This window comes from Oryx dammah, unplaced genomic scaffold (assembly GCF_014754425.2).
Source record: "Oryx dammah isolate SB20612 unplaced genomic scaffold, SCBI_Odam_1.1 HiC_scaffold_28, whole genome shotgun sequence".
Taxonomy (NCBI): Eukaryota; Metazoa; Chordata; class Mammalia; order Artiodactyla; family Bovidae; genus Oryx; species Oryx dammah.
Genome location: NW_024070212.1, coordinates 13,924,560 through 13,946,413, shown reverse-complemented (window position 1 = coordinate 13,946,413; position 21,854 = coordinate 13,924,560). Strand labels below are relative to the sequence as shown.

The 21,854-nt window shown below is 41.5% G+C and overlaps 2 protein-coding genes across 2 annotated transcripts; one reads left to right on the top strand and one right to left on the bottom strand.

Annotated features, from left to right (window-relative positions):
* Positions 1–895: 895 nt before the first annotated feature.
* CCT3 (chaperonin containing TCP1 subunit 3) lies at positions 896–15,716 on the bottom strand. Its single transcript, XM_040230271.1, has 14 exons — positions 15,485–15,716; positions 13,435–13,496; positions 12,695–12,745; positions 12,543–12,605; positions 11,404–11,500; positions 8,819–8,936; positions 7,191–7,377; positions 6,426–6,575; positions 5,402–5,534; positions 5,140–5,221; positions 3,215–3,395; positions 2,241–2,486; positions 1,847–1,978; positions 896–1,228 (listed from the first exon to the last, which is right to left on the bottom strand). The coding sequence occupies exons 1-14, from the start codon at positions 15,513–15,515 to the stop codon at positions 1,124–1,126; spliced, it is 1,638 nt and encodes a 545-aa protein (XP_040086205.1). The 5' UTR covers positions 15,516–15,716; the 3' UTR covers positions 896–1,123.
* Positions 15,717–15,796: 80 nt separating this feature from the next.
* Positions 15,797–21,624, top strand: TSACC (TSSK6 activating cochaperone). Its single transcript, XM_040230270.1, has 4 exons — positions 15,797–15,935; positions 16,772–16,831; positions 19,903–20,025; positions 21,396–21,624. The coding sequence occupies exons 2-4, from the start codon at positions 16,795–16,797 to the stop codon at positions 21,611–21,613; spliced, it is 378 nt and encodes a 125-aa protein (XP_040086204.1). The 5' UTR covers positions 15,797–15,935; positions 16,772–16,794; the 3' UTR covers positions 21,614–21,624.
* The last annotated feature ends 230 nt before the right edge of the window (positions 21,625–21,854 follow it).

Below are 21,854 nucleotides of genomic sequence, written 5' to 3'. Positions count from 1 at the left end.
TATCATTTTTGTGACCATTAGACAAATTACTTATGCTTTGGATTCCTAATAAAATAGGGTCATTACCCATCTTACACGGTCCTTTTAAGGACTGGCTAATATATGCAAAGTGACCAAAACATACCCATTATACAATAAGCACTATGTGCTAGCCATTATCATGCCACCTGATATTAAACTTAGTAATACTAACTCTTGTGGTCACGGAGGAGATACAATCTGGTTGCATGAGTCATGAGGACAAAAGGAATGGGATGGCGCAGAGGAAGGTCTCTGAAGAAATCAAAGGCTAGCCCCACCTAGCCTCCAGAGTCTCAGGGACACAAGACTTTTTTTTGTCTTGATAAAAATGAAGCACAAAACGGGACATCTTTTGTTAACGTTAGCAGGGCAAGTAGAGATCCTACTGTGACACAAACACACCAGGAAAATAAGCCAGCAAGCCAGAACAGACGAATCAGGAAGAACCCCGGGAGACAGCAGAGAAAGAATTCTAGGTATGGTAGGAAAGATTCTGAAAGGCTACAGGGTACAGTACAAAAAACACATGCTCTATGTTCTTCAGGATGAACGCCAGAGCCCTGGCACATACTGCGTGTTGCTCTACATAACCACCCACAAGGAATACCCATAGTTTGGACAGGTTCTTCTTGTTCTTTGGGTGGTGAATGCAAAGTTGTGCTGCTTTAAGCTTTACAGTATCAAGCTTTGAATTCCAAGAGCCATCCCAACTACCATCTACTGAGAAGTGTGAAGAATACCCTCTCAAGAAGACTAAGTTACCTAATGACCTCAATCCCCATCTTTCTTTCTCCCCAGTAAGGTTTTTTGTCTTCTCCTTCCTTACCAGGAGGCAGATATATGACCCAAGGTTGAAAAACACATAACCACCATCTCAAATGACTTAGATTTAATCATTGGAAGCAAACTAAATGGAAAGCTTACAATAGAGAAGAATTACATGTCAGTGCCTTTTGCAAACTGAGCTGGGACAGAAAGAGACTGGGGCTGCCCCTCAACCTGATCCCTTCCAAACAAAGATATCCACAGTGCCCTGTCAGTCTGGCTCAGGGAAGGGGGAGACTCTGCTGGCTCTGTGCGATGAGGTTGCCTTGTCCACTGCTCACTCCTGGCCAGCATCAGGAGCTCCGCCCTGCCGGCTCTGGTCGTCACCCTTCTTTTTGTGGCCTGAGACAATGTCATCAATCCGCAGCAGCAGAACTGCCGTCTAGAAGAAAAACCACAGCCCCAAAGAGGTCAGCAGACAGGAAGGACACTTGTTTTCTTTTAGACATTATCACCTAGCTCCTCCTACATAATTATCATTTTATCTGAAATCTACCCTTCAATAGTCTTGAATGTAAACAGAGTTCTCCCTAAGCAAGAGATGCTACTTGTGCTAGTTAACTTTTTTTTCCCCTTTTGGCTGTGCCACACAGCTTGTTGGATCTTAGTTCCCTGAGCAGTGGCTGGACTTGGGCTCTGGGCAGTGAGAGAGCAGAGTTCTACATCTGCCAGGAAATTCCTTACCTTGCTCTTTATTTTTAAGACTTTTTTTTTCATGTAGATCATTTTTTAAAAAGTCTTTTCTGAATTTGTTACAGTATTATTTCTGTTCTATATTTCGGTTTTCTGGCCCCAAGGCATGTGGGATCTTCGCTCCCGAGCTAGATACTAAATCTGCACCCCCTGAAGTGGAGAGTAAAGTCTTAACCACTGGACCACCAGGAAAGTTCCCACTACCTTGCTTTTTAAATGAGCTAAAAATAAGCAAGGGGATGGAATTCCTTGGGAGATCTTTTGAAGAATACTTATATAGCATAGCATATGATTTTGACTGCCTCACCTCTACTGCTGTCTTATATGTTTGCAGCTTTACAGCCAATGGTTCCCAGATGCCCAGTTCTTTCATGTCCACCAAAGTGCCTGTCTCACCATTTACACCCCAAGTTTCACAATTCTCCTGGGTATGCTTGGCCTGTAGTTGGAACAAGCATAAATAGTTAAAGGGGGAAATATTAGGAACAAGTAAGCTGACAGAGACCATTAGACAAAACCCAAATAATACACTGATTGATAAGGTAGGAGAGAAAATGCCAGTGACAGCAAACAAGGCAAAAATTAAGATAGAGATTTTTACGGGAAGAAGCTACAGGAGAACCTGGGAGGACAGACATGAACCATCCTTAGTCCAAACACAGCTTTTCCTACCTAAGGGAACAGCACGGAAAGGAACTCACCCGAAGGGAGGTAAGTAGACGGATGGTGCTGGCTCCACAGTTCTGGATAAGGGTGCGAGGGATGACCTCTAGGGCTTGAGCAACAGCCCGATATGGCCACTGTTCCACACCAGTCATGGCTTTGGATTTTTCTGTCAAGGCATGAGCCACAGCCATTTCAGAAGCCCCACCCCCTGGCACCAGCTGAGGGTCCAGAAGAACATTGCGGCACACTTGCATGGCATCCTGGAGGTTGCGTTCTACTTCCTTGGGAAAGCAAAGAAACAGTATAAAGCCAAAACTCGATGACTCGGGAACAAACCGGAAGCACCAAAGGACTTCCTGACTGCCAAGTTTGGTAAACCACCAAAGAGGGCAGACTAAGAAAGGTCCTTCAAACCTTTAAGGGCAGATGCTATAACTCTGGAAAAACACATTAACTGTAATTCCAAGAAGGCCACAGGGAGGAGGTGTCACTCTGGGATATTAGGCTTTTGTCCGCTGTGCTTGACAGACTTATACCCTACTCTGTCCTGTCTAGTTGTATACTCTAGGAGGCTGCACAGTGTACTGCAAACTCTACTCTAAACTCTATTAGCTTATGTGCCTTCCGTAAGTTATTTAACCTCATTAAGAAAAAAAAAGGTAGTGTTTATTAACTTCAACTTAAATAAAAAAACAATGGTTGCTAGGGGATGGGGAAACTGAGTTTAATGGGTGTAGCACCTCACTTTTTCAAAATAAAAGTTCTAAAGATCTGTTGCATAAGAATATGAATACACTTAACACTACTCGACTAATACACTTAAAAATGGTTAAGACAATAAATGTTACATTAAAAAAAATTTTAACCACAATTTAAAATAAACACATTTGCAGCTCAGATGACAACTGAGTAACTATAAATGGCCAACAGGAAAATTTTAGGGCCTCTGGGAAACTCAAGAAATGGAATGACCTACTTCAATTCAGTCACACTTCTAAGGCTGACTCACCGAAAGAATCTCTTTGCTGGCCCCCCGGAGAAGAATTGTGCAGGCCTTGGGGTCTTTGCATTCAGTGATGAATGTAAAGTACTCATCTCCAATTTTCTTGATTTCCAACAGGCCTGCCCCTGTTCCAACATCTTCTTCTCTCAATTCCTCTGGCCGGCTGACTATCCGGGCCCCACAGGCTCTAATGATTAGACGGGGAGGAGGGGGGGATAGGGAGAAGACCAGATGATGTCAGATACTTTTACTCATCTTCCTGGTCCCTAGAGTCTGTGGTGGTGGATAAAGGAAGGGCAAAAGTGGATTGCTAGTAACATTTCTACCGAACTTGAGAGGTCTTGGCTGCCTGGTGAAACAGATTTCCAAATATAGAGGTAAAGTTTCCTTAAACTAATATAGTTTTGTAAGTGTACATACCTAAGATAATTACTATAATGAGATACTGTTTAGTTCAAAGTATATTCAGTAGACCCTAAAATTTGGACAAATGAGTTCTTATGCACATGTGACATAAATTAATGGTCATTTCTATGTTGAACTTGTCCTATATTGCCTAGTTAGATCTCAAGGCCAGTAACAGGACTATACTAAAAACAAAGGTTAAGCGAGAAGGAAGGTAAATATGTCTGGCCCCATTTTAATGAATGTAGGGCTGATTTTTTATCTGTCATTCTTTCCCCCCACTCATGGGCATGCAGAGTCAACTATATATACGCATGCATGCCCTGAGCCATTTCAGAGCAAGCGTTTTGAGTATAAAATCGCATTTGGATCTATGGCGTATTATGTGATGTTAGGATAGACTTAACATTAAAAGCTCAACGTTCAGAAAACGAAGATCATGGCATCTGGTCCCATCACTTCATGGCAAATAGATGGGGAAACAGCAGAAACAGTGTCAGACTTTATTTTGGGGGACTCCAAAATCACTGCAGATAGTGACTGCAGCCATGAAATTAAAAGACACTTACTTCTTGGAAGAAAAGTTAATGATCAACCTAGATAGCATATTCAAAAGCAGAGACATTACTTTGCCGACTAAGGTCCGTCTAGTCAAGGCTATGGTTTTTCCTGTGGTCACATATGGATATGAGAGTTGCACTGTGAAGAAGGCTGAGCGCCGAAGAATTGATGCTTTTGAACTGTGGTGTTGGAGAAGACTCTTGAGAGTCCCTTGGACTGCAAGGAGATCCAACCAGTCCATTCTGAAGGAGATCAGCCCTGGGATTTCTTTGGAAGGAATGATGCTAAAGCTGAAACTCCAGTACTTTGGCCACCTCATGCGAAGAGTTGACTCATTGGAAAAGACCCTGATGCTGGGAGGGATTGGGGGCAGGAGGAGACGGGGACGACAGAGGATGAGATGGCTGGATGGCATCACTGACTCGATGGACATGAGTCTGAGTGAACTCGGGGAGTTGGTGATGGACAAGGGAGGCCTGGCGTGCTGCAATTCATGGGATCGCAAAGAGTCAGACACGACTAAGCGACTGAACATTAAAAAAAAAAAAAAAAAAAAAGATGGACCTAAGCCTAGATATCCATGCTGAAGTAGTGAATGCAATCTAAGGTTGCATTAACAGTAACTGAGAATCTAATCAAATTAATTATTGGTTCTATCATATTCTGAGCTAGTTAAAACAGATGACTCTGAAATGGACCCCTACACCAAGGTGGTGATCACAGATGTCTAAGCATAAGCTGCTCACTTCTGGTTAGGAGCAATACAGTCTCATGCAGCAGATAATTGTTACTCTAGAGGACCTCTGAAGATGGCAGATGGCTAATCCCAGGTTATTTCCACCTGTAAATGATTTGGCTGACTGTATCCTGTTAAGCTTTATCAGATAATGATGACTACATTATGAAGCTACAAAATAAAAACATATGGGAAGGAGCACAATTTTATTTTTACCTGACCTACTCACCTAGCAATGCGATTATTATCTGTCTTCCGGACTCTGCGGATGGCTGTGATATTTGCTCGCATGAGGTAGTGCTGAGCTAAATCTGTGGAAATAGAGGTGTCAAGTTGGAAGCCAGAAACTTCAGGTTCTGAACTGCTTTTATCTTCCATGTACCCTAACCATCACCCGTAAATTATGTTCAGTACATGACAACATGGGATGAAAAAAATTACCCATCCTCTTCTACCACAACAGCAGTCTGGAAAAATGAATGGAGTCCTACCGGAGATGCCCTTCTCTGTGATGACCACATCTGGCTTCAGCTGGATAATGTCCTCACAGAGCTGCTGAATGTACTCTTCTTCCATTTGGAGGATTCGGGTGAAGTCTTCCTCTCGTGTGATTTCAATGTCAGTCTGTGTGGTGAAGAAAAGTCACCACGAGTTAAAAATCCTGAACTGGTGAAGCTCTTTAGCTACTACCACACTCCCTCTGGTATAGAAGGAAATGGCAATATACTCCAGTCTTGCCTGGAGAATCCCATGAACAGAGGAGCCTAACGGGCTACAGTCCAGGGGATTGCGAAGAGTTGGACACGACCGAGCAAGTGACACACACCCGCCCCCCTCACCCCTGTCTGCCCTCTCATGTATCTCAGAAAGCAAGAGCTGGAATAAACTATGATCCAGCACCTCTGTACACCAGTTTAGCTCCAACAATCATCTACATCTAGTTTAATTCCATTTAGTTATTTACTGGAAGGAAAGTCACAATGCAATTAGTGGAGAGTTTGGCTAAGTCTATAGCCACTTAGTTCAACGTTTCCTTTGACTTGTCAGCATGCAGGGTAACTCAGGGTCTTAATTCTCCCAACTAATAATGATTCTTGTTCCCAATCACTGTTTGATAAGCTTCAATTACTTTGTTTTATTCAAGTGTGATGGAGCCTTGTGAGTATCCTGTCCTTTGGAAATTTTTTAGCACTTCAAAGCTCAATTAACTCCTACTCCATGTTCTACTAATGCATTAGAAAAGGTTGCATGATACTCTGGAATTGAAGCCAGAGCTGGGTTCCAATCCTGATTTGGCCAATACAAGGTATGTTCCTGAAGCAATTAACCTAACTTTTCTGAGCTACAGATCCCTCATCTGAAAAATGGAAGTATCACTTGCTCTTAAGGGTTGTTGTAAGAATCAGAGACTACATGTGAAGGTCACACAGTAGGCATGTACTAAGTACTTCTTATCTCCTTGGTATAGTAACAGAGTCTTACATCAACTTTACAGAATAGGGCCAGTGCCCTTACCTGGCTCTCTCCTTTCTTGTATTCCAGAGAAGAATCCAGCAACACAATGCGAGGGTTCTTGATATAGCGTCGCATTCGTGGATGGGTCACATCCTTGTTAATCATGACTCCACGTAAAACACACGAGTCTTCAATGATGCCCCCAGGTATCTGAGCAAAAGAATTACTTTAATCCACAACCAGGAGACACTTCTCAACTTCCTTTTCAGACATTCATCTTTCCCAAATAACCACCATTTCAGAGTTCTAAGTTTTCCACCATCCTCAAAAACAACTACAGCTGCAAATCACCTTTCTTTCTCTCTAGGAAGCACATCAATCTTAGACCATGACACACAATTTGAAGGTTGGCTGAAACAAGTTCAGTGATTCACAAAGATTTAAAGGGGCACACTACCTCTTCAAAGAGATTTCCACGAATTTTAGGCATAGGGCTCCCTCTACTGGTCACAAGTTATTAATGCTACTTTTAAATCTTAGATGGAGAAAGCTTTATTAGTGTTATGGTGTGGAGCCCTTATTTCCTAACCTAGTGTCTGATATGCACACAAATACAGACCAAAAAAAAAGCCTTTCCCTTGCCCCTGTAAACCATGGGTAGAGAGAGCAGTGAACCTAACAGAATTATTTCAGATACCTCTTTAGTACCCTCTTTTTCAAGATTTTTGTTTTCCAGATAGTAAATACTCTTCTTCCTGGTCCTAATAATAAAGGTGTGATGTTAGGAAATAATTTGATTCCAAAGTACACACTTGGAGAGTTTACCTTTTCTACCCTTGCATATTTCTTGATGTCAATCTCTTTCCGGCCATTCTCCTCAAACTGTACAGTTTTGACAGCATCCAGGGCAATGTTGCAAGCCAAAGAAGACCACCGACTGATTACTTTGGTAGTAATGGAGCTGTTGATGATGTTCAGCATCGTATCTCGGTTACTGGTGTCAACAGGAATACTGGAGAAAAGAAAAACGGGTAATATGCTTAGAGGGATCTTGGATATTTAAGAAATCCCTCATCTACATCTTGATGGCTATAACAGTGGGCCAACAGGCAGAAGGGGAAATTTGTTCCTTCACAGGAAACTAAAGTGTTATCAAGAAGTAACCTTGTCCATCTTCTGCTTTTTAGAAAGCTTACAATTAACCCATCCCTGGAAGGTGTCTCAAATCCCTGAAAAATCTGCTCCCTTCTCTGACAACTCTCCACATTTACTTGAGTTTACAGGACAATATTCTCTTTACTTTCTACTCCAACCATATACACTCTATAAAACTTTAACAACTTGAGTCAAGACACATTTCATCTCTGAAACTTCATCCCTTAACTAAAAAATCCTGAAAGTTATAGACCTTGGATACTATCTTGTCCAAATTTTCATACTGCTGAAATCTCTTTTATTAACAGTGTAAGACACATAATAAGCAATCATTAAATAATTGTTGAATCATGTATTTATAGAAAAAAGCAATAGCTCCAAAAGTTATTGCTTGATAAAAAGAAAAATGTTAATGATTCGGCTCCAAATATTCAATAAATCCTTTGTATCTCTACGTTCTTACAAAGCTTACTTCATAAAATCATCTTCAATCAAACACCTCATTCTCTAAGACTACTAGTTATCAAGTACTTTGGCTCTTAATAGCAGGCAGTACAATACAAAGCTCTCCACACTGCTGGGTACTTGTGTATCCAACAACCCAAGAATATGAGTAGATTATAGGTTTTATTTTTTAAACAACTGTTTTCATAAAAAAAAGTTTTGCATTTTGTATCATCTTCTCATTTAACTGACATTCCCTTAAGTGGAAGTCACACACTTTTATATTCTTTTTATTATACCTTATAGCACTCAGCAAACACAGACCAACAGCAAGTTCTGTGATAACTAGACTGGATTCAAACAGCATTTTCAGTACCATCCTTTTCATTTTAATGAATACAGCTGGCTATTATCCTACACAACACTTTGTATTACAGAGAGTACTGACTGGAATAGTTATAATCATACATGATGGTAGGATATTTTAATATCAAGTCCTCAATAATCAGTTATCTAACTCCTTGTTTCTCCTACTACAATCTAAAACTTTGGAGTGAAGCTCTACGTCACTTACTATGCATTCCCCAAGGCAGTGTCTAACATGGAAACTAGCAGACTGCATGTAACCAAAACATGTTTTAAAGAACTGAACCTAGCTCTTTTGGATCCTTGGCTGTTTTCTAAAAACTTTTATTCCCCTTATCCTTCCCTTCATTTTGCTCCCCTCTTTCTCCCTGCAAAATAATACAAACTACTGGTGATGTGCCCGGCCTTCCTTTACCACCTAAGAACAGATCAGTCTTCCGGGCCTTCCTTGGTTGACACCACCCGCTTCTGGTCCCCACCTCCAATACCTTATTTTCTTAAGGGTGCTGATCATATCATCCAATGCCTTGCGGTAAGCACTGATCACCACTGTTGGGTGCATCTGCTGCTCTAGGAAGTGCTCAGCCACAGACAGCATCTCCCCAGCTGAGAAAAGATACATATACCATAACATCTTAAAAAGTATCTGGATATCAAAACAACTTCATTAAAGCTTCTAAAATTCCTGCTCTTCTTTTCTAAAGCAGGTCTGCCCCAAAGGTATGCCAACACTATTTCAAATTTTGTACTCTATACAAGCCAACTCTGAAATAAAGTATTATTAGAAACATTTTAAATGACTAAACATTGATCCTAGGGTTTACTTAATTCTGTGATCTAACCACGTATGTTATCAGTTTCTTAAACAGTAAATATTTTCCAAAAGACTGTAAAAAGAAAGAAAAATACATAAAAGAAAATTGATTTGCTTATCATTATTTCAATACCTAAGATGTAGTCAAACTGCAGGTACTGAAAATAACCACCCCCCCACAAAACTTTATACCCAGAGAATACCCATAAAAACTTACCCTTTGGAAGAGGAATTATTGGTAAAATGCCCCTTTCTTTTAAAAACTGTCCTTACTTTTTAATTCTAATTAAAACACACACAAACACAGAGAAATACAAATACACACTGACATAGAAAAGTTTGCTTCTAAAACACCATTACTTTGGTCAAAAAAGGGCCTTTTACAAAATGCTTATATTATCAGGTCCACTGACACTAATTCTTAAAACATACACAAATGTGTCAAAGTTCACATATCTACTCTCTGGCATATGCTCAGATGTTTGATTTTGATACTTTAGAATTCATAAGTGACTATTAACTATATTAAAAGATAATCAAATATTTTTAAAGATGCTCTAATAACTTAGAAAAGACTATGCACTGTTAAACAGCAGCCAGAACAGTATCATAGAAGTTATCTTCAGAAATGGCAATATTTTGGTGTTTTTTAAATAGCTATGTCTAAAATACCTAGACCTATGGATATTTAACCTATTTAGTAACTTCAGGAGATTCAACTAAGATTGCTGTTGTTGGTATTCAACTTTTTCAACACCATGGACTATGATCCATCAGGTTTCAGCATCAATGGGATTTCCCACACAAGAATACTAGAGTGGGTTGCCATGTCCTTCTCCAGGGGATCTTCCCAACCCAGGGATCCAAGCCTCCTGCATTGGCAGGCGGATTCTCTAATATTGAGCCAGTAAGATTACCATCAGAGAATTCTCATGTTGCTACAGATACTTTCTAAATGAATGCTATTGTAAAAATTTCACAATCAACTTAAAATTTATAAAACAAAGGCAAAACGCTAAGTTTTCACAAGGATGTTTTATGATCCCACCGAACACAGAAAGATTCGCCATTAAAACATGTATAGCTAAGACTCAGTCTTAAGATTCTATATTTATCTGTTTTACTACTCACTAAAATCTGTAATCTCAAAATCTGTATTTACTGCACTTATACGGTCATTCACAGACATGCAGAGATGAAAAATTTACATCACCCAATGCATACAATTCCCAGACAAGATTGAATGCTCTGCCTTGTTTCAGCTCTCATCTTGTAAAAAAGTGTCCTTTATGTGATATATTTAGGGGCAAGTTTTCCTCAAATCTGTGCATTTTCTTGGTGATTTCACTGTTGAAAGCACTTAAGCACTATCTAGTTTTCCCATGTACAAGAAGGCTCTCATGTGCCTTGTAAAGACAATGAACTTATTAGATAAGCTTAGGTCAGGTGTGAGTTACAGTGATATTGGGCCCGAGTTCAATGTTAATGAGTCAACAATGTATATTAAATAAGGTATCTTTAAAACAAACCATGTTTCCTTAAAAACAACATCCAGAGCTTCCCTGGTGGCTCAGAGGGTAAAGCATCTGCCTGCAATGTGGGAGACCTGGGTTCAATCCCTGGGTGGGGAAGATCCCCTGGAGAAAGAAATGGCAACCTACTCCAGTATTCTTGCCTGGAAACCCCATGGAAGGAGAAGCCTGGTGAGCTACAGTCCATGGAGTCGTGAAGAGTTGGACACGACTGAGCAACTTCACTTTAAAACAAAACATAAAACACATATTTATGCTTGATAAAATATGTGACCAGAGGCTCAAAGGCATCTAACCCTGTACTACCTCCTGGAGTGATGGTTTAGTACTAATTCAGTGTTTGTGGTGACTTTATAGAAAATAATTTACTGTAATGAGAATAGACTATAATTTAACACATTTGAAAAACTTATTCTTTACCATGATGAACATTTTATGCTCAGGTGGGAGAGAATACATAGAAAATTAGCAACAAGTTCTTTAAATAGTTATAATTAATGGATTAGTAAAAATGTTCTTAAAGTATTACTCAGGGGACTTCCCTGGTAGTTCAGTGGTTAAGACTGTGCTTTCACTGCAGGGAGTGCTGGTTTGATCCCTGGTCAGGGAACTAAGATCCCACATACTGAGCAGTGTGGCAAAAATATAAAAAAGACTGATATTATCTCTGGCAAAAATCTAATGTTTCAATCTAATTTTCCTTATCAACCTTCCATTCTCTTCTTACCAAGAATAATTACCGATGTGGTCCCATCTCCAACCTCTTCATCCTGTGTCCGGCTAATTTCAATCATGGACTTGGCCGCTGGATGCTGTACTTGAATCTGAAAAGAGAAGTACAGGGCTACCCTGGTGGTCCAGTGGTTAAGAATCCGCCCGCCCATGCAGGGGACATGGGTTTGATCCCTGGTCCATGAAGATCCCACATGCTGCAGGGCAACTAAGCCCGAGTGCCGCAACCACTGAGCCCGCGTACCCTAGAGCTTGTAGCTGGGAACAAGAGAAGCCTCGGCAATGACAAGCCCTCACACTGCAATGAAGAGTCGCTCCTGCTCACCGCAACTAGAGAAAGCCCATGCGTACCAATGAAGACCCAGCACAGCCATAAATAATTAGAAAAAGGAAAATGTAGACTTCATTGAATCAACACTACTCAAAGACCTCTTAACCCATTCTGCTTGGTCCTAACTCTTAAAGATTCTTGCTTCCACACTTACTCCCTTTTATTGTTTGATCACAGATTTAAAAATTAAAACTGGCCCCCAAGATATCTAAGTAAACCACTTTTTCAAGTAGTTTTTTGCAGTGGGGCAGGGGGAAAGAGGAGGAATGCATTAAGACAACTTCAAAGTTTCTTGAGAACAGAACAGTATCTTTTAGCTAATTAATTGGGAGCACCGTTGTGGTGGTTGAATTGTGGCCTCTGAAAGAACATGCTGATGCCCCCCCCGCCCCTGGAAACTGTGAATGCAACCATATTTGGAAATACAGTCTTTGAAGATGAAATCAAGTTAAGATGAGGTTATAGGACAAATCAGGGTAGGCTCTAAATCCAACCACTGGGATGGTGGAGACACACAAGAGAAGGCCATATGACAGAAGGAGAGTTTATAAGCCAAGGAATGTGGTCAAGATTCTGAAGCTAGAAGAGGAAGGGTACTTCCCTAGAGCCTTCAGAGGGAGTGTGTCACTTCTGACACATTGAGTCTGGACCCCCAGCCTCCAGTTCATGAGAAAAAATCTCTGTTGTTTCAAGTCACACAGTCTGTGGTAACTTGTAAGCAGCCCAAAGAAACTAACCATTATTTACATTATCTCTTTATGTGTCTTTTGTGAAATGTTAGAAAACAAAATGAAAAGTCGTACCTCTCGAAGAATGGCATTGCCATCATTGGTCATCACAATACCTCCCATGGGGTCCAAAAGCATCTAGGACCAAAGCAGAAGTTATATTTAAGTGCCCCAGAAAACAGGAAGGGAACATGTGTAGCTGAAGCTTCAGTATGATATAAGCCCACCTTCATCATAGACTTCGGTCCCAAACATGTTCGGATGATATCTGCGATAGTCTATTGGAAAGAAAATACAAAAAGTGTTAAGCACAAACCAGAGGATGGTGATTGTGCATTTCAGGGGAAGGGGCATGGGCAACCCACAGAGCCAGTGTTTTAACAAGGACACTTCTAAAGTAGTAGGGTTGGCCACTAACTTTCCATATAGGGTGTCATATGGCTAGATTCTGTTCTTTGTCTTTCCCCCTTTGGGAATGTTTTCTGGATGTGCAAAGGAATAACTTTTCACAAGGAAAAAAAGGGACATAGCTCTCACAGCTTCAGTTTCCCAGCAGTCCACAGATAACGGAAAGTCCACATATTTGTACTTCCTTCCATGATAGTGGCTTCCACCCCATGCTAAATTATATCCAGGGCTGCTTTATTCTTTCATTCAAAAGGTATTTACTGAATATACCTATCCAGGATCTACAGTGAGTACTAGGAATACAAAAGGGAATTAATATAGTTCTTGTATCCAAGTAACTCAGTCTAGTATGGGAGACAAACATAAACATGCAATATAATATGCACAATATGATTAGACCATTAGACACATCTCAGAGAGGGAAGGCTTCTTCCTCCTTACCACCAAAAGGGAAATGTCTCGAAGGAAAGGAAATCAAATTTTCTTCCATCAAATCACAAATAAATACACAAATACAAATACAGGCAAACTATTATAAACAACTTAAAAAATATGCTACCTTGGCAGCATTGATGTTTCCAGATTGAACTTTTCTTCCAGATTCACGCTTTGTGTTCTGGCCTAAAATAGATAGAAACAAAAGGCAAGGGAGGGAGATTCAGAAGGGAGGGGATACATGTATACCTATGGTTGATTCATGTTGAGGTTCAACAGAAAACAACAAAATTCTGTGAAGCAATTATCCTTCAAAAAAAAAAAAAAGGCGACAGACCAGTATTGCTCCACTGTATATAAGCTACTCCCTAATCTTTGAAAATAAACACACACCCAGGTTTCATGGATGTATACACTAATTAAAGCTTATCGACTTGTACTCTTTAAATATCAATTACACCTCAACAAACTATTGAAAAATAAGCACACGTACTTATGGCTACTTACTTATTTACTTGAATTCCTGGTATAATAAGAAACAATCCACAAAGCTTCACCTTCGGAATCTTGGTCATCACTTTCCCTCTAACCAAACACTCGTGTATTTACACTCATGTATCGGATTCTCAAAGGGCTGGTGTCCCTAAAAAAGCATGAATCTCTCCTTTATATAACAAGGGAGAGTTTGGGGGTTTACATTCTCATACTAGGATATGGTGAACCATACCCACAGTCCCAGCATAAATTATTGACAGTGACCCCCCCAGTGTGCTGTGGAATGAGAACACACACTCAAAAGTATTGGGGTTTGCAAGATATGGTCACTTCATGCTTGGATATAATCAGAATGCCTCAGTTACCCACTTACCATCAGTAACAGTGTACTATATACTTTAATAGGGAGCATAATCGGTTACAGCCGCTAATGCCAAGGATTAACATGGACCTCAGAAAGGTTGCACAATGCACCTCTAACTCATCCTAGAGTCCTTTCAATGAGAGAAAAGCCAATGGCCCTAACTGAACCAATGTATTGTTTTTCTCATTCCTTTCTCCAAATTATATTTTCCCTACAATTTGTTGCAAAATTTTAGATCCGGTCCCATCAAATCTAAACACAACTCTCTGGATTTAGATCCCTATTTCAAGCAGTGTTAACTAAAATCCTGCATGGATCTTTCTGATGGATTCATCAGAAAAAATAGGTTTTTTTTTTTTTCTGGGTTAAGCGAATGCTTGTCTTAAAATAGTTATTTTACAGGTGTAGAGAAAATAGATAAAATCTCGGAACAGCATTCTTTACACAGGAGATGAGATGGTGAGAAAGGCAAAATGGCTAGTCAAGCATGTCAAGTGATCATGCAGGATGAGGTACAGAAGTTATCCAGGATAGAAACATATCAGGGGAAGACAAGTGAAATGGGACTTGAAATCTGGGATGTTCCCCAAGGTTAAAAGAACCAATTAAGAAATCTGGGGAAACTCAGCTCTTAAGTGGGAAAGATTACAACGGAGGAGACATTTGCAGGGATAATTACATCTAATATAATATGATCAGTGAGAGAAGCAGGGTTACATCAGGAACAGGGGTTGACAAAAGGAAATTCAAAATAGTTATCAAAAAAAAAAAAAAAGTGGCCAAGGAAACTCGCTGTTTGCCAGACCCTCTTTTAAACAATTGTACCTACTTATCTCATTTAAGCCTCACAATTCTACGAGGAAATACTGTTAACCCTAATAATAAAGATACAACTATTTCGACGTTTATTTGCCCGGAGCCACAGCACTATTAAAGGATAGACCAAGGTTATAAAGCTAGGTCAAATTAAAAAACATTTATTCATTCAGCTACACACTGAAAACCGCTCAAGGAAAAACGTGTAGGGGCAAGGGTTGGGAGTGAAGAACGGAACGCAGAGTGGGAAGCATCTCTCCGAGGTCACTTGCCGGGAAAGACAAACCCTCGCGTTCGGCGAGGGTAAGGTCAATTTGCGTCTGCGAAGACAGGGGAATGGGTTAAGAAAAGGGGGAAACGGGAGAAGGGGCTTCCAAAATGAACGACTGGAAGGCTCCGTGGCCGAACCAGGGTGCGACTGGGCTGGGGCAAGGCTGTAAAGTGCGGAAAGGGGGAGTGCGGCGAAGGGCGTCCCTTCCCATCCTTCCCCACAACTCACTAAGCACGAGCACCGGACGATGACCCATCATGGCGGCGCGATGCAGAGCCGGGTACCCAGAGCTGGGGGAACCGGCAGAACCTTCTGGAGAGAGAGAACCAGAGAGAAGCCCAGAAAACGCTGCCTCCTCTGGGCTCACACCTAAACCCGCTACTCTCTGAGTCACCACCAATCACTGCATGCATCTCACTGACCGGCACGAAAACACACCAATTGACATTCTTAGCCCCACCCCCTGCGTAAGAACGCAGGGCAAGTTAGATAGAGAAAGCACGATGATAGAAATGCGAGGGCACAGGCGCTTGCGCAGTAGGGTGGCCGCTCCCGGCCGCGTGCGGCGCGAACCTCAGCGCAAGCGCCGAGGCTCCGGCAGTTGGCCGGCACGCCACTGCGCATGTGTATCAACTACGAGGGTGGGTGCTGGGGTTGAGGCTTTCGAGTAACACCGCAGGTGAGGTCATTAAACTCTGGCGTCTAGGCTTCTCTCGGGCCGCGAAGGTCAAGAAAGGCGTGGCAGTTTCCACGCTTTCGTTCCAGCCTTAGCAACGAGGAGGCATAGAGGGGCGGGACTTAAACCGGCTGTCGAGAGAAGACCTGGCCGGTTTGATGCCGGGCGAAATGGGAGTTGTAGTCCAATCCGGCTGGGCTGAGCGGTGACTCTCCTTCCCGGCACGCTGGGAATTGTGGTTTATTATCTCTGACTCGTTGCTCTGCGTGGACTTTCCCTTTCTTAGGCAAATGGCTTATTCTGAGGCTGTCAGCGGTACCGGGAGATGATGGCTTAAGTTTTTCCCCGAGTTGTCCTATCCAGAACAAGTGTTGCCTGTCGTGCTCTCAAGATTTTCTTTCTCCACGCCCATTCCCTCCCGTGCCCCCCTCATCGCCTCAGCTGCAGGTTCTTTAGAGATGCTGGAGAGCAAGAGTTTTAAAATAACCCTACAGAATAGGAAAAGGACTGATATTACAGAAATTAAAACGAGGGAACGCAGAATATCTGCCCGTTCATAGGCGACTCTTAAGGGTTAGGCGTGGTTAAAGTACTCTTTTTGTCCAGAAAAAAAGAAAAGAGCTGTTTTCCAAACTAAAGGAAGGGCCGTGAGACCAAAAACAATTCAAAAACAGTTACTTCTATCTGGCCAGAAACTAAGACAGTACATCCTTTCACGCTTTTTCTCCTCCAAATTGGAACAGCCTGAGTTCTACTGGGGAGAACTTAAGAAATGGTTAATAGTAAAACAGTAAGATGGGTTGTCAGTCATGAGATACTATGATTTTTTTTTTCCCCAGGCACCACACCTGTGGATGTTCAGATGGAGCAGCTTCCTAGTCATCCTACTAACATAAGAGGTGTGTGTCAGATGCTCTGCTTTCTGCTTCCTCTCCCTTAAAACCAGACCTTCTTAATTGCCCAGCTTTTGGGAAAATGAAGCTAGTTGTATGTATGGTTTTTCCCTATTACTTAGTCGGAAAGTATTTGTATTTGTTAACGCATTTCCCACTAAATGGAACGTTCCTGTATTCCTAGTGCCTAGCACTGGAGCTATTAAATAGTAGATACTCAGTAATTATAAGTTGAAAAGTATATTATTATTCCTTTGCATCTCCTCTTAATACTTAGGACAGAAGACATGCTATTGACTTGAGTGAACAGATAATCAAACTGAGTGGGACAGTCCCATTCGTGGCCAGGGAAGTGCCTGAAACCATCTGACTCCAGAGCCTGTTCACTTAACTGTAGGTGGGATAGATTATCTGAGAGGTCTGTACTGCCTTAACTTGAACATAAGTGAACTAGCTATTTTCACAGATTATATTGTGCAGTGGTAAAGAACATGACTTTGGAGTCTATAGGCCTGGATTTAATTCCAGCACTGCCTCATTGAAAAATCTTGAGCAAATTTCCTAACTTAAATTTTCTCAAAAAAGTGCAGATAAGGCTACCTACTTCATAGGGTCAGTATGAAAAATGTATAAGATAATGTATGTAAATCACCTTTTACATTTATTTTGTCTGTTCTTCCTTTTGCTGCTACCCAGTCTCATCCTCTATTATACATCGTCTAGTCATCAGTATACTTCTTATAATATGGATTGTGTATAATGTCCTCTTCAAACCTTACAGTTCAGTAGAAAATTCACTGTCTACAGTGTAATACTGTCATTTCTGAGAATAGCAACCATGTCTGTTTAATGGCTGATATATAGAAGCACCAAGCTATCTCTTATATGTATGAATGAGTAAATTTGAGTTTTCTATCTTCTTTGATCTTATTATGACAGTGAACTATGGACTTCCACTGTCTTGATCCCTTTAATTTTTTCATGGAGCCACATATTCTGCCTTTCCATCCATTGCTCTTCTTTGGACTTTTTTATGTTTAATTTTTATTTATTTACTTGCTGTTGGCCGTGCTTGGTCTTCCTTGCTGCACACGGGCTTTCTTTAATTGTGATGAGTGGGGGCTGCTCTCTAGTGGCAGTGCGAGGGCTTCTCATTGCAGAGAAGCTTCTCATTGCAGAGTGGCCTCCCTTGTTGCAGAGCACAGACTCTAGCGTGCCCCGGCTTCAGTAGTTGTGGCTCCCAGGCTCTAGAGCGTGGGCTCAGTAGTTGTGGCGCTTGGGCTTAGCAGCTTCGGGGAATGTGGGATCCTCCTGGACCAGGGATCCAACCCATGTCCCTTCCTTCGGCAGGTGGATTCTTAACCACTGGACCACCAGAGAAGTCCTCCTCAGTCTACTTTGCCACTTCCTTTTTATCTTGCAGACTTTGGGAAGGAGGAGTCCCTCAAAGGTCCAGGTTTCTCTCCCAGATTTTGACCTTGGAGAGCTAATTGATTCTTGCAGCTCCTTCATCACCTCTTTGCGTCTGGCCTGGAAGTTTGACCTTTCACCTGAGCTCAGTGCCATCTCTTTGGCTGTTTTTTAGGCATTTGGACTGCCTTGTCTCATCTCAGATCCAGTATGTCCAAAATGTGATTTATGTTAATATGACATTACTGAAACTGAAAAAGGAAATTCAGATGCTTGTGCAGTTGGGAGGGTTGATGAGATAGCTGGAGAATAAGAATGAATAAGAGTGACGAGGACCACAGGGACTGGAACTGGGGATTCAGTGCCTGTAGCTATCTGCCCATATATCTCTTTCTCTTATACTGTCTCTTCTCTCTAATCTCTTGCTTATACCTGCTTCTCAAAGATGCCAGCCAAATTCACTAGCTGTCATTGACCCCAGCTTTACATCTTTCCAGCAGAGCAAATTGAGGCAAGCAAGCTTGGACACAGAATCTACCTATCAGTCCCAAGACATGACAAGCCCAGTTTGCCTCATGTGTTTACCCCTTGGATCAGTCCCAGTTGTCAAGTGGGATAGGCTACCATGACTGGCCTATATTGGGTCACATGTCCATTCCTGTTGGAATAGGGAGAGGGGCCTGGTGTATGTGTGACCTAGAATCTGGGGAACAAGTAGCTTCTCAGAGGAAGGGTGGCTCAGTAGACAGAAATAACATATGTCTCTTATAACACTCATCATTTTCTTCCTACAAATCAAATTTTCCTTCTAACTTAACTATTTTTGCCAAAGGTAATCTATTTTTCCCCATTAAGAACTTCCATGTTCAACCCATTTTAATCCTAATGTATTGATTAAAAATTGTTTCATATTTTCTAACCCTAAAAAGGCTCAGTGATTTTCTGAGACAGTCTCAGATTTATATTGGAAAGGGTCTTCCTGCTTTTCCCACTCTCCCTACCCTAATTCTGGCCACTTTCCTAGGGCTCCTTCTCATTCTAGCCATATTCTTGCATCCTTATCTTTGCTCGTACCATCTTTTTTCTCCCACTTGAATTATCTTTTCCACTTATCCGAAGCTTCCTATTTTCAAGGTCCAGTAAATATCCTCCACCTGCCTGGCATCTTCTTTGTGTGTTGTACTCATGTTGATACCTCTCCCTTGCCCTTTCAAAAACATTCATTTTTATATTTAATCACATTTCAGTATAACTAAAAGATAAAAGGACTTATTTTCACCCAAGACCATCAGAATCACTGTTTATGTCCTGTGTTGCTATATCACCATTTCACCAGTGTCTGATTTGTCTCCCTAACTAGGTATTAGACACCTGAGAAACCATGTCTTAGGTCATGTTTATGCTGTAGCATTCAGCACAGTAGTCAGCCTGTAGCACAGATCAATAAGAACTTGTGAAATGTAAGCAAATTAGATTTTAGCGTATCCCATCTCTGCTTGGTTTCCCTTAGTCTCACTGTGGTTTCTTTTTTTGTCTTAGATAACTTTCTTTGGAGACATTCAGGCCAGGGCCTCAGCGCTTGCATTCATAGGCCAGATGCAGGATTCTAATTAGGCTGTCCCTTGTCAGAATGAACTCTGACTTAGTTGCCTCTGATTTTGTTCCAGCCAAACAGGAGGGTAATACTGTGCCTCTTTGTCGAGCCAAACCCTCCCCCAGCTTTATTAATCTTCAAGCAAGTTCCCCACCAGTCACTTTCCTGAAAATCCTGCCAACAAAGTTGCCTTCAGGTAAGGAAGGAGGCAGAGTGGCTTTCCCAAATATACTCAGCAGCGGGGAGGGTTTTATGGACGAGGTGGCTGGAGCTTTCTTTTATCGATTTTTGGTGCTGACCTCTGGGTCCAGGCACCTTTAGATTTTTCGCTGGTAGTTTGTTGATTATTCAGTTCTGTTGATTTCATTTTCTTCCTGATTTTACCAATTCGTTTGTTTGTTTTGCTTATTAATGCCTTTATTAGACTGGCAGGACTGAAATAAGACTTTCATTGCTTGTTTAGTAATGTTAGTTAAAAAGTGACTAGGGAAAGAAATAGTAACTATTAGCTCAGTTTCTTTGCATTTCAGTTATTCATCCTCCCACAGAGGAATCAGTGTGTGTTTAGCATACCTGTGGGAAGCCAAACAGTTCAGTTCAATCACTCAGTCGTGTCCAGCTCTTTGAGACCCCACGAATCACAGCACACCAGGCCTCCCTGTCCGTCACCAACTCCTGGAGTTCACTCAAACTCATGTCCATCGAGTCGGTGATGCCATCCAGCCATCTCATCCTCTGTCGTCCCCTCCTCCTCCTGCCCCCAATCCCTCCTAGCATCAGGGTCTTTTCCAATGAGTCAACTCTTCGCATGAGGTGGCCAAAGTATTGGAGTTTCAGCTTCAGCATCAGTCCTTCCAATGAACACCCAGGACTGATCTCCTAGACAGTCATAACTCCTGAGTTTGGGTACTTCAGGGTTTAACAAAGAAGTCAAGACCAGTGAATATACAATGTATAAATAACCCAGGGTTAACTGGCAGAGCTGGATGTGTATAATGTAGTTAAAAACATTAAAAATGGGTGCAGCAAGACTGGTTGAAGTTAGAAAGCAGGAAGAACTTCGAGTCACTGCTGATGACCTTACTGTGTCAGGTCAGAGAGAAGGCTGAGGCATCTCCCGAGCTCTTGAAAGAGAGGTTAGGCCTCAATCTCAAACCATTTCATTCACTTATCACATATCTATTGGACAGTTACATGACAGTATCCTTCTAGATGCCAGGGACACACTAGTGAACAAATCAGACAAAAATCCATGCCTTCCTGGAGTTTACATTCTAGAAGGGGGAATTAGCCAACAGTTAAATAAGTAATTATAAGTTACACCAAATAATCGTAAGTACTAAGGGGAAAAGTGAAGCAAGGGAGTGAGTAATAAATTCCAGTGTATTTGTTTCAAACAGGCTGGCCCAGTGGGCTTCATAGAGAAGGTGACAGTTGAGCATAGTTGCATCTGGGTTGAGTGTGCCCAGAAAGGTTAGAGGGGTCATCTTATTAGAACCTTTCCCATCTCAGTACAATTGTAAAATCTCTTTTGTCCCCTTTGCGCCTCCATTGCTCTTCCTTCAGGTATTGACCACAAGCCCAAGGAATGCCTAGGACTCCTAGAATGTATGTATGCCAATCTCCAGCTTCAGACCCAGCTTGCCCAACAACAGATGGCTATTTTGGAAAATTTACAAGCATCCATGACGCAACTGGCTCCTGGGAAAGAAAGCAAGACCTCTTCTCTCCCAGCCTTATCTCACACTCTATTGTTAAGTCACCTGCCCCAATTCAGTAAATGAATTGTGAAACAAAGTTATTGTGTATGTTTTCCCTTCTCTCCTCCCAGTAAACCATTAATGGAATCTGGGCTTAAATATTCTATATGTGGCTGGTTAGTTTACAAGATCGTATTGCTCACTGAGTGCAAAGTGCTGTACGAGGCACTTAGGGACGCATATTACAAGAGAGAGAGATTGTGGGGCGGGAGTTTACTATCTAGTAAGGCAGAAAAGACAGTTCATTGTAAAATTTAGCAGTACT